The sequence below is a fragment of the Leptonychotes weddellii genome, chromosome 4, assembly GCF_054177405.1.
Source record: "Leptonychotes weddellii isolate Sample4059 chromosome 4, ASM5417740v2, whole genome shotgun sequence".
NCBI classification, from domain to species: domain Eukaryota; kingdom Metazoa; phylum Chordata; class Mammalia; order Carnivora; family Phocidae; genus Leptonychotes; species Leptonychotes weddellii.
In genome coordinates, this window is record NC_138372.1 from 162,550,149 (window position 1) to 162,562,439 (window position 12,291).

The window sequence follows — 12,291 nt, forward strand, 5'->3', positions numbered from 1 at the left end:
ACAGTTCCTCATTTGAGATTTCCAAATCCCAAAATCACTGTAAGATGGAAGGTTTTGTGTGAGTTTCATACCAAAACTTATTTGGTGGCAACCTGACTTGAGAGATATGAGGCTATTGACAGTCTTTATCTGTTTTGTTTAGTGTAAAGGGCCATGTTGCTAAATGAATGTGAGTGTGTTTGATTACGGTATGCTGCCCTGGATGCTGCTGGTTATGTTTTATCATGTATGGTATAGATGCCCTGTTAGACCTGCAGAAGTCTGAAAATGAATGAATTTCTAAGTGTACTTGTCCCTTAAGATGCTGCCCAAAGCTGGATTAAGCCTCCGACTCTTGATTTTGGCTCAGGTCATGATCTCAGGGTCATGAGATTGAGCTCCACATCCAGCTCTATGCTGAGCATGGAGCCTACTTGAGATTCTCTCTCCCTCTCCCTCTGTCCTTCCCCCTCTGCTTGCACCATGCTCTCTCTCTCCCCCCCGCCAAAAAAAATTTTTTTTTAAAATATGCTGCCAAAAGCAATGTGGACATTTGCTTGCATGTCCTTCAAAGGATGGTTATGATGACCCAATGAGATAATGTGTGTGGTGCCTGGAAGATAGAAGAACTCAGTAAATAGTCATAATAATAATAATTATCACTATGAATGTGGTCCTATCATTATATATATTAGCATAGTGAGCAAGAGCATGGACTTTAGAATCAGATCACCTGGGTTAGAATGCCATTTCTGCAGAATAACCTTGGGCAAGTTACTTGACCTTTCTGTACCATGGTTTCCTTACCTGTAACATGGGGATAAATATGTAATTACTCCACAAGGTTATAGTGAGGATCCAATGAGGGAATACATGGACAGCCCCTGGAAGAGTCCCTGGCAGCTGATGATATCTACTACTGTTTCTCTTTCTCCCTTCCCTGTTTCTAATACAGTAGTTGTTCCATGGTGCCACACACTGGCCTTCTGATGAGGCCATGTGTGGGCAATTGACTAGATCTGTGCTTTGCAAAGTGGGTCACTGGGGGAACGCAACTTGCTTGGGGGTTATATGAAGCCACCTTGTGAATGAGGCAGATCTTTCTCAACAGTATGTCCGACATGGGCTTGGGCTGCATATAGATCTGATAGTAAATTCTGAACTGACCTTGAGCAGTCCAAATCTCAAGTTTCTCATCTTTAAAATGGGAGTATAGCTATCTAGAAGAAGCTGTTTTCTTGATTCTGCCTAGATTCCCCTAATTCTGAGCCCTGGATTCTTCCTCCAACTTTTTAGATACCAGGAATAGCTCTGATTGGAAGATGGTGCCTTCAAATACTAGTGGTTGAAACTGGACAGCACTGATTGTCTAAAAAATACTTACACAGAGGTTCCTGGCAGCTCACCTGTGGCAAGGCTTGGCGGTGGGGGGGTCCACTAGCTTTGATTATATACCCATGGCAGATGCAAATTCGTTTTGATTATATTTTAATTACATTTTGCAAATATTTTGATTTTGATTAGATTTTGCAAATTTGTAAAATCTCCAATTTCCCATGCATTTTCAAGATGAACACACCTGAGAGGATGGAAGTTGACTTAAAAATCTCTGTGAGGTAGCTGGTAGAATTTCCAATGACGTCCACCAGTAGGGCTGTGAAATCTGCAAGAAGGATTGACGAAATTGAAATTTCTGATCCAGAAACTTGAGGGAAAAATGTATCATGTATTTGGACTTTTCAGAGTAGATTTTACATGTTTAATTTTGTCCAGTGTTTCGAGGAATGTTAACGATCATACAGGGAACTATTACTAATTATAAAGATGTCTTATTTCCAGGCAGGGAGAAAACTTCTGGATCCACCATCATAGTCCCCTTCCTCCTCCCATTGCCCTCTCCCTCCAAATCCCTCTGTGCCAACTCCAAATGGCTGTGAAAAGCCACATTACTGAATAATGGTTTTTCTCATCTGTTGTCCCCTGTTATCTCCTCTAATTGCTTTAGAATACCAAGTCCATCTGACAGGAAGCAGCCTCACAGTTATGCAACCTGAATTTACATAGTTTTGGATTTTCAAAATGTGATGTCAGCGTTAGTGGTGGGTTATAAAGAGACTAGAACCCTACACAAAACAGAACCAGGAACCCCTGCTCTTGTCTCCCTTGTTAAGAAGGCTGATGGGAGGAGATTGGGAGAATTTCACATTTCAGGCTATCAAATCTTTGTGAACTCTCCCTCTGAGCAGAGTCTGAATAAGGGCCATTGCTTGACATGGTGGGCACCATCGACCAAGGAAAACTCCCAATGTACCTCCAGGCAAACAGCCGCTACCTCTTCTGCTGTTCATTCATGGTTTTCCAGGATCCAACAGGTTTTTGGCTTACAGAACAAGGATATGAATTCTAGGAGCCCCAAACAGTAAGAAGAAGCTTCTGGTGTCATCTGGAAAATCTCCTTTTGTGCTTTGTAAAAACACTTCTTTTACTCAATGGGATTATGAGCTCGGGTGGGGGGCAAGCTGATTTGAAAATATAGAACACAGAGGACTGGAAATGCAGAGCCCAGAGAGGCAGGAAAATGTCATGGGACAACCAATGGAATGTTCAGCATGTGAGGTCAACAGGAGGTGGACACCACTCTACGTGAACCAGAGCCATGGTGCGATTTTATCATACTGCGCGGACACATGGTCAATCTCTGGGAGGAGAGGCGTGGTAGAACACCAGTGCAGATGTGGACACCTGGCCATGCAGAAGTGACGTCAGCTTGGGTGTCCTCCTTTCCATGTCTATTTAGACCAGTCTGTCCTTGGTCACACTGTGGAAACTGAGGAAGGGTATTATTTCATTATTTCTTCCATCTATTTTCTTCCTACTTCTCAAATGTCTTTTTTGTTCATTAATTCATTTATCTAATAAACATTCATTGAGTGTTTGCAGGGCACCAGACACCTGCTCGGTACTGAAGGATTGTGTGAGACACCATCTCTGCCCAGCAGAAGCTGAGATTAGTGGGAGAGAGACTCGTAAGCAGACCAGTAAACCGTAATCTGCTACTAACACCTCACAGAAGCCAACACCGTGGCTCTGGAGTCAGGACACCAAGATGGAGTCCAGGTTGTGCCCAAGTTTCTGAGAGATGATGGAACTTTCCCAAGGTCCCAGAGGATGTGGTGGAGCTTGAATTTGAACTGAGGTCTACAATGGGCGAAAGCTCCCACTCTTCCCAATGTTCCCACTGCTGCTCAAGCAACGTCTTACTCAACACACTGTGTGAACTCTCCCTTCAGAATGGCTTTTACAATCTCTCTATGAGGCTTGGAAGAGAACCAGCTATCATTACCTCAGAGACATTCTTTGTTTTGATGAAAATTTGAATCTAATTTACTAGCAATACCTATAGATGAGTGATTTCTGACTACTTTTATATATACATAGAAAATAGGGGGAAAAAGCCTTTTTGCCTATCCAACTGGTAATGATTTAAGAATGTGTCGTAGTATTTTGTGTTCGCAAGGGTGTGGAAAAACATGTGCTCTCAAACATTATCGGTAGAAGTGTAAACTTATGCAAGATGTCTTAGAGGAAATTTTAGCAATTTGAATCACCACAAAATTGTTTCCCTGTCAGACAATTCCATTTCAAGGACTGTATCCTACAGCGTAATTAGGCAAGTACTCCAAGTACTCTAAATACACAGGTATTCATCATAGCATTGTTTATAATTATAACAACACTGGGGATAAACTAAGGTTCCATCAAGAAGAGACAAATTAAATATATTATGGTACATTCTTTCAACGAATACTGTGAATTCATATGAAGGATGAGACATATTTATATTCACTGGGCTAGAATGGCTTTTAAGATGTACTGATTAGTTTAAAGGTGGATTGTGAGGCTGTATGGAAAAGGTGGTAGATATGGCTGGCTGTCTCTCAATAACTCTTCTCCCACCTTCCTTTAATAAGAGAACAGGAAATTTCAGTTGGGCATATGGTGGTTTAACATAAAATTACATTTTTGAGCCTATTTGCAGTTGGGTGCAGCCATATGACTAAATTCTGGGTGATAAAGTGTGAGAAGAAGCCATGTGGAAGGTTTCCAGACTGTGTTTATATAGTGAATGGGAATATCATCAGTTCCTTTCTCCTCTTCCATGTGGCTGGAATGCAGATGAGGTGGCAAATCATCCTGGATTATGAGAACAAGGGCAATGCATTATGGGAGGCAGAACAACAGCCTAGAAGGAGCCTGGGCTCCCTAAACCGTCAACTAGAGCAGCCCTGGTATGTTTACCAAGATGGTCACATACGAAAACTATTACCTTCCACCCTCTGCCAGGCACCTTATTTTGGGGTCCTTTGTCATAATAGCCTGGTTTGTATTTTAAATAATATAGAGAATACAGACTGGGATGGGTAGATAGATGGGCAGATGGATGGGGTAGGTGGGATGGTAGACAGGTAGGTTAGATAACTAGTTGACAGATGGCTTAGGTGGGTAGATTAGAGAGGTGGCTTAGACTGCCTTGGGTGATGTGATTACCTATGGATGTTGGGATTTCAGGTATTTTTTATTAAACTGTCCCTGTTGTATGGCATTTTGACATTGTAATACGTTATTTTTTAGAATCAAGAAAAATTAAGCTATTTTCATTCAGAAAAAGAAAAAATATGCAAATACACCCTCACAAGGGGGGCTTTAAGTCAGAGTTGAGAATATTCAAGTGAAAATGATCCAGGTCTGAAGAGTACCCACAAAGACATCTTCCCCCAGGGACCGAGCAATGGCAAGATGCTAGCCTGCATTGAGCCTCTCATGGCAATGATCTGAGGGGAGTGGACACCAGCACATTGTGATGTGTCCATTGGAAACCTCGTAAAAAAATTCCTGTGGCTTACCGGAGGAGCAGCGTGCGATTTTATCAGTGGTGATGACCTATGGATCAACTCTTTTCAAATAATCGTTTCAAGTGTGCGGAAATATGCTTTGGCTCACCGAGGGGAATTAGAAACTCTTTCCCTGCAGATGTGACTCCACTTTTTACAATCAGGGCAGGGACACAGTGCCCACACTAAACTGGGCCCCCAGCAGGGGCTAATGAGAGGCTGAGGAAACTGTGGTAATGGACAACATTTGTCCTCCCACGGGTAATTTGTTGAGAAGATTTGAAGGGCCAGTTAAACAAGATAATGGCTGTGAGGTACTTGCTGCAGGGCCTGGCACACAGTACTCATTAAACATTACTAATTACTCTCTTTAAAATGTTCACAATATTTGTTCCAGAAATTCCACTTCAAGGAATCTATCCTTTGAGAGTAATCTGGAAAAGGGGAAAAAGTTTTATGCACCAAGATGTCCAATACAGGATTTTTTTATGTTAAGAAAAACCTAGAATCCACCCAAAAGTCAACAGTATATGGCTAAGAAAATGCTGACTTTTACAGGTTATGTAGTCACTACAAATGTTTGCAGTTTGCAGCCTGGAAAATATTTTTAAGGTTGGGTCAAATGAGAAAAAGACCAGGAGGCTTTTCCACTTTCAGGCCTTACTTCTCTTACAATCCATTTTTTTTTTTTTTTATGAAAAGCCAAAGAGATCCTCTTAAAATGTAAGTTAGATCATATCACTCCTCTGTGTGGCCAATCACCTTGGCTTCCTTCTTATTCAGTGTGAAAATCAAAATCCTTGCTGTGGACTATAAACTTCTACTTGACCCTCAACACCCTCCCTGCTTTGCTCCCCCAGCTCTGAGCTCATTTCCCATGACCATCTGCCCTGGCTCACCTGCTCTAGCCATGCTGGCCTCTCTCATCCTTACCCTGCTGCCTGGGCTTTTGTCTGGAACACTCTGTCCCTGGGTACCACAGGGCTGTCTCTCCACTTCCTGCCTCATTAGAGAAGACTTCCCTGACCCCCACTATATACAGCAGCTGTACCTGCCACCACTTCCCTCCTCACCCTTTCCCCTGCTTTATTGTTCTCACGGTCGTGTTAGTAGCCAACATACCGGGCATTTTTGACTCTCTGTCCCTTCCTATAGAATCTAGTCCAAGAGAGCAGAGTGTGTGTATCCACTTTGCCCAGTGTGGTACCCCCACACTTAGAAGAGAGTTTGGCTAATGGTATGTGCTCAATTAAGAACCACTGAATGGGAGGATTAGTGGTGAGATACTAACGTTCAGTTTTACTTTTCAGGATTCTCTAAATAGAAGGAACATCAAACAATTTTAATTTTTAACTATAAAAGTAATACAGGAGTATCCTAGCATTGACAATAAGATCCGGGGATACCCTCGTGTACTGCAAAGCACGCATCATGATCTTCTTTCAGAGGTAAACACCTACACGTGTCCAGAGATGTATCTCTTCACCAATGACAGTGTATTCTACACATTATTTTGTAACTCTGCTTTTCTAATTAATAATGGCATGGAAATGTTTCCAGACATGGGCCAAATCTGGCCACATCCATTCATTTATGCATGGCCTGTGGCTGCTTCCCAAAGTTTAGACTATTTAACCATTTTCCTAATGATGGGTATTTACCTTGTTCTCAGAGTTTTCTGTTAAAATAACGCTGCATGAACATTTTGTTCTTGCCCCTTTGTTCAGACATAACTATTTGTCTAAGATAAAAACCAAGAAAAGAACTTTCTGTGACAGTGAATGTGTACACAGCTAAGCATTATAGATACCACTGTCTTTTCTTATTTCACTCTAAGGAGAAAAAAAAATCGAGTCAAACTTATCTGAAACGGGACAAGCAAAATCAGGAAGGCCGCAAGCCTGGCAGGTAGCTCCACCTACCTGACAAGTCATTGGTCCTGTTGTTCAGACAGTAGCAGTACCGAGTGGGGAATCTGGTGGTGTCCACAGTCTTCAGGTTGGAAACTGTGAAGAGACAACGATCCACAGGGCGGTCCTGACACCAAGCCTGGCCCTGCCGGCCTACCCATCATCATCAACACCACCAAGAAGAGCCCGGCAGCACTTACTGTTGTAAATGGCCACAGAAAACTTGTGGAAGGCAAAGGAGCTGTAGGAAGTGATGCTTAGCAAGGAGAAGAACTTGGTATCTGCCAAGGATATTAAAATAAAAGAAGCCATCAGACAAATGCCTCCTGACAATCATAATACCATCAATTAATAAACAGATAATAGAAATTAAAAATACAATGAACAAATAATAAAAGTAAATAACAGAAACAAATAATAAAATAGCACACATTGGAAATAATACATAAAATCACTTAAAAGCAAACGAAAAACTGCATACGTACATGTCACTTGACTATTTCCTGATCTGTCCCTAAGCCCTGACAATTCTCCCACAGTGTAGTTGTGATCAGAAATGCCTGCACATAGGTCATGTCTGGAATGCAGCTTGCTCTCCAGATGCTGGTGAGCCTCTGACTTCATTTGGATATTTTCAATCTCATCAGGTGTCAGGCAGGACACTGCATTCTCCATCTGAACACGGAGAAGCTGGGGCGCAGAGAAGTGCCCTGTCTTGCCCATGTTGCAGAAGTGAAGCAGGTACAAGGCAGAAGTGGGCCTGGATTGTGCTTTTTACAAACTGAGGGTTGCTGGAGGGGAGGTGGGCGGGGGGATGGAGTAACTGGGTGATGGGCATTAAGGAGGGCACGTGATATGATGAGCACTGGGTGTTATACCCAACTGATAATTTATTGAACACTACACCTGAAACTAATGATGTACTGTAAGTTGGCTAATTGAATTTAAATTAAAAAAAAAAGGTACCTTTTAAATAAGCTCTATTCAGCATTCCATTCACCAGCTCTGTCAGGTTCAGGGCAGACAGATCGACCGACCTTGCAGGCAGCTCTGGAAAAGATTCGCGGATAATGTCACTGGCAGGCTTTTCTCACAACGGAAGTTCCCTGTTTCTGACATTGAGGCAGACATGCTTCCTCTTTGGACATTTACTGAACTCATACCCACAGCTGGGCGCAAGGAATTCAAAGATAAAAGGCGCTCAGGAGGTGACAGCCGATGGCATACGTCATGACAAGTTAGATAAGAGAAGTCCACGTGAAGGACAGGAACACTTACTTAGTGAATAATTTATCTCTGCATCTGGAGACAGCAGGGATGGGTGGGAAATGTTCACTTACAATGGGAAGCCCAAGGAAATGGCACAAGTCCTCAACAGCACTGAACTTGAAATGACTACATTATCTAACAGACAATGCCCTCACTGGGCACTGGCATCCCTAGGAAAAAGGTTTTTTAAAATTCTGCAGTTCTGGGGGCGCCTGGGTGGCCCAGATGGTTAAGCGTCTGCCTTCGGCTCAGGTCACGATCCCAGGGTCCTGGGATCAAGCCCCACATTGGGCTCCTGGCTCAGCAGGGAGCCTGCTTCTCCCTCTCCCTCTGCCTCTCCCCCTCCTCATGCTCTCTCTCTCTCTCTCTCTCTATCTCTGTGTCTCAAATGAATAAATAAAAATCTTTTAAAAAAGTAAATAAAATAAAATTCTGCAATTCTGATGCTTGGGCTCCATTCTCACAGATTCAGGTTGAATACGTCTGGGATGTGGCCCAGACGTCCCCACCAAAATCAATCAACCAATCAATCACTCTCCCAGATATTGGTAGCAGGTAGCCGAGTGGAGAGACCCTGCTAGGTTAAAATCCCCCCATCTCCTAGCTATTCCCTGAACATCCAGCACAGCAGCTGACAGGTAGAAATAGTGGTTAATGCTCCGCTTTACATTTTTACTAACATGGTCTTTTTCAACGCTTACTTAACGCTCAGAGAGTTCTGTGCATCACACAATCTGAAGACTGGTGAGATGCTACACTGGGTTGTGGGGACTGAGAGTGGGGGTCTGGAGAAGTGGGGGGAGCTCCTTTGTCAGCTGGGGTCACCCACAGGGCCCTAAGGGAGGAGGGGACTCACCTGTGGTATCCAGAAAAGCCACCCCTTTTCCCCTCCTCTCTTCTCCAAGGCCAGGAGCTGGGGAGAGAAAAGGCTTCAGGGGAGACACAGGAACCTGCAACCCCAGCCTCAAGTTGCTGGAGAAACCCTGGGGGTCTCTATGCAGTGGCCTTGGGCTAGTGAAGGTCAGAATCACCGGGCCTATGAAAAGGAAGAATCCTCTCCTGACACTGTAGTCTCCTTGGACTGACCTTGGCCTAGAAATCGACATTTTATTTTATTTTATTTTATTTTTTTAATGATTTTTTTTTTTAAAGATTTTATTTATTTATTTGACAGAGACAGAGACAGCGAGAGCAGGAACACAGCAGGGGGAATGGGAGAGGGAGAAGCAGGCTTCCCGCTGAGCAGGGAGCCCGATGCGGGGCTCAATCCCAAGACTCTGGGATCACGACCCGAGCCGAAGGCAGCCGCTTAACGACTGAGCCACCCAGGCGCCCTAGAAATCGACATTTTAATAAACAGGCGGGTTTAGATCACCAGGCAGGGTGTCTAATCTATCCCATCCCTTTACCGGATCAGGAAACCGAGACTCAGAGTGGACAAGAAACTTGCCTGAACAAGAGAGCCCAGGACCTGCTTCCTAAAAGCTGCAGAGCAGTGGCCGTTCGGAAATATCAGGTCACCTGCTCACTCAGTGGGGTCGTGCTATCAAAGAAAACGTCATGGGAAATCTTGAAATGCTTAAAGCATACATTCAGTCTTTATTCATTCAACAAACACTCACTGAGGGCCAAGCAATCATGCTGGGTGTTGGGTCTAAAGAGGTCGAAGGAAAGGGGCAAGTCTCCACCTCTGAGGGGCTTACAGTCTGTGCCTCGGGCAGGAGAAAGGACCCGCACGTGTAGCTGCACATGAGGCGTGGTAGACGGGGCACGGCGGGATGCTTGAGCTCCTCTGTCAGGGCGCTTGGCCTGGTCTGGCGGGGAGGGGAGGGTCTCCCAGCGGAGGTGACAGAAAGCTCAGCTGTTTTGGACTAGGTGGCATTATGAGCATCCTGCATTTGTTGCTATTCTCGTTGCCATGGTTCTGTTTCCTGTTACATACCAGGGTACCAGGTGTCCATTTGACAGATGGAAAAACCAAGGCAGAGACAGGCTGAAAAATGTGTTCCAGAGTTCCAGAGCAAGTCAGGAGTCAAGGCTGGCCTAGTTACCTGCCACACCGAGGACAGGAGCCTCTTTTTCCTTTTTAACGTCTCTGTTTCCAGACACTGAAATAAAAGTTCTCATGAATGAAATAGGATTGTGAAAGCACAGCCTCACAATTTATAACAGCCTTCCAAGTCACCTTGTCCAGCATTCCCTTAGAAGGGTGAGGAAATTAAGGCCCCGGAAAGCGAAGTGATGTACCTACATCCCATATCTAGCTGGTGGCCCTGTTTCCCCTCCCCGGAGTCCCTGGTAACCACCTTTCTACTCTCTGCTTCTAAGAGTTTGACTATTTTGGATACGTCCTAGAAGTGGTGTCATGTAGTATTCATCCTTCTGTGGCTGGCTTGTTGCACTCAGCTTAATGTCCTCCAGCTCCATTCATGCCTTGTGTATGGCAAGATTATCTTCCTTTTTTTTTAGATTTTATTTATTTATTTTGTCAGAGAGAGAGAGAGCACAAGCAGGGGGAGCGGCAAGCAGAGGGAGAAGCAGGCTCCCCACTGAGCAGGAAGCCCGATGCGGGACTTGATCCCAGGACCCTGAGATCATGACCTGAGCTGAAGGCAGATGCTTAACCGACTGAGCCACCTAGGTATCCCAATTATCTTCCTTTTTAAGGCTGAATGGTATTTCATAATATGTATGTACCACATTTTCTTTATCCATTCATCTGTGGACGGATGTTTAGGGTGTTCCCGGCTTTTCAAGCAGCTTGTGGGAACTTCGATCCAGTTAACTTCTGTCTGCTTAAGCCAGTTTGACCTTCCAGCAGGTATACTTCTTGATTAAATACTGGAGCTTTGGGATCAGAGGTAGGTGGGGTCTGTGGTTCTCCTTCCCGACACATGGTTACTGGAGGAGGTGGGTTATGTGACCACAGCAGGAACTCTGAGACAGACGTTTGCCATCAGGCAGGCCCAAAGCTGGCATCCAGCTTGCTCTCCCATCTGGTGCTCTGAGTGGCCCTCCACCTGAGCGGTCTACATGATGCATCCCCAGTGACATTTGTGGTGGACACTGACCTCGCCTGTGACCAGGCCAGGAAGGAGAGACCTCCGTGCAGGTGAGGGATTGGGGTCATGTGGGCTCCCGAGCTCCAGGCTACAGGGGTGCTCTAGGCTATGGGGCTTGCAGGATTCCTGAGCCTGTGAAACCAGGTTGGTGGGCCCTGTGCAATCTTCCTAACCAAGAACTGTCTTTGGACACCCCTCCTTCCACCAGGAAACATCATTTCCACCAGTCCTTTTTATAATTGCAAACCTGTGGGTGGATTTTGCTAACTGTATTTGAAGTGTGAACTGAACAGCGCTGAAGCAGAAATTTCTGAATGGGATGCCATACAGAAGCAGTTTTCAAATAAATTGCCAGACGGAGAATATAAAACTATTGGTCTCTTTTTGTATAAAAAGACCACCATAGTAGTATAAGATAGAAGGTGTTGCCACTTTTCATACTTTTTCATGCTTACTATTTTAATCACCTTTCATCCTTTATGATTACCTGTGGAACAGAAATTTTTCCCATTTAAAGAGGAGGAAAAAGGCTCAAATAGGGGAAATATTGATTGAATATTGATTGAAAATTACGCTGCTTAGAGACGCCTGGGTGGCTCAGTCAGTTAAGTGTCTGCCTTCCTCTCGGGTCATGATCCTGGGGTCCTGAGATCCAGTCCCAGATCGGGCTTCTTGCTCTGCGGGGAGCCTGCTTCTCCCTCTGCCTCTGCCTCTCTCTCTCTCATGAATAAATAAATAAAATCTATTTTTTAAAAAAGAAAATTACACTGCTTATACACAAGAAATTGGTACAACTATTGTCCTCTGGGGAAGGGAAGAGTTTGGCTGGGGACCATTTTAACCTTATACACTTTTGTACCTTTTGCATTTTGAACCGCATGAGTGTACTAATTAAAAATAAATAAAAATTAGGGGTGCTGGGTGGCTCAGTCGGTTGAGCATCCAACTCCTGATTTCAGCTCAGGTCATGATCTTGGGGGTGTGAGATCGAGCCCTGTGTTGGGCTTCAAGTCGGGCTCTGTGCTGGTCTTGGAGCCTGCTAAAGATTCTCTTTCTCTCTCCCTCTGCCTCTCCCCACTGCTCGCTCTCTGTCTCATGTGCTCCCTCTATTAAAAAACATTTAAAAATGAAGAGTAATCTCCCCAACCCACCCCCCATTATCCTGCTTGTTTACCAACA

General features: G+C 44.4%; 1 protein-coding gene across 1 annotated transcript in view; it reads right to left on the reverse strand.

Moving 5' to 3' along the window:
- Positions 1-12,291, reverse strand: part of HHLA1 (HHLA1 neighbor of OC90) — a 33,411-nt gene that overhangs the window by 19,898 nt on the left and 1,222 nt on the right. The window contains exons 2-6 of the mRNA XM_081817143.1: positions 8,907-8,963; positions 7,748-7,831; positions 6,982-7,062; positions 6,794-6,877; positions 1,559-1,642 (exon numbers count right to left, since the gene is read on the reverse strand). Of these exons, the coding sequence (XP_081673269.1) occupies positions 1,559-1,642; positions 6,794-6,877; positions 6,982-7,062; positions 7,748-7,831; positions 8,907-8,963 (390 nt within the window). The remainder of the gene's footprint in view (positions 1-1,558; positions 1,643-6,793; positions 6,878-6,981; positions 7,063-7,747; positions 7,832-8,906; positions 8,964-12,291) is intronic.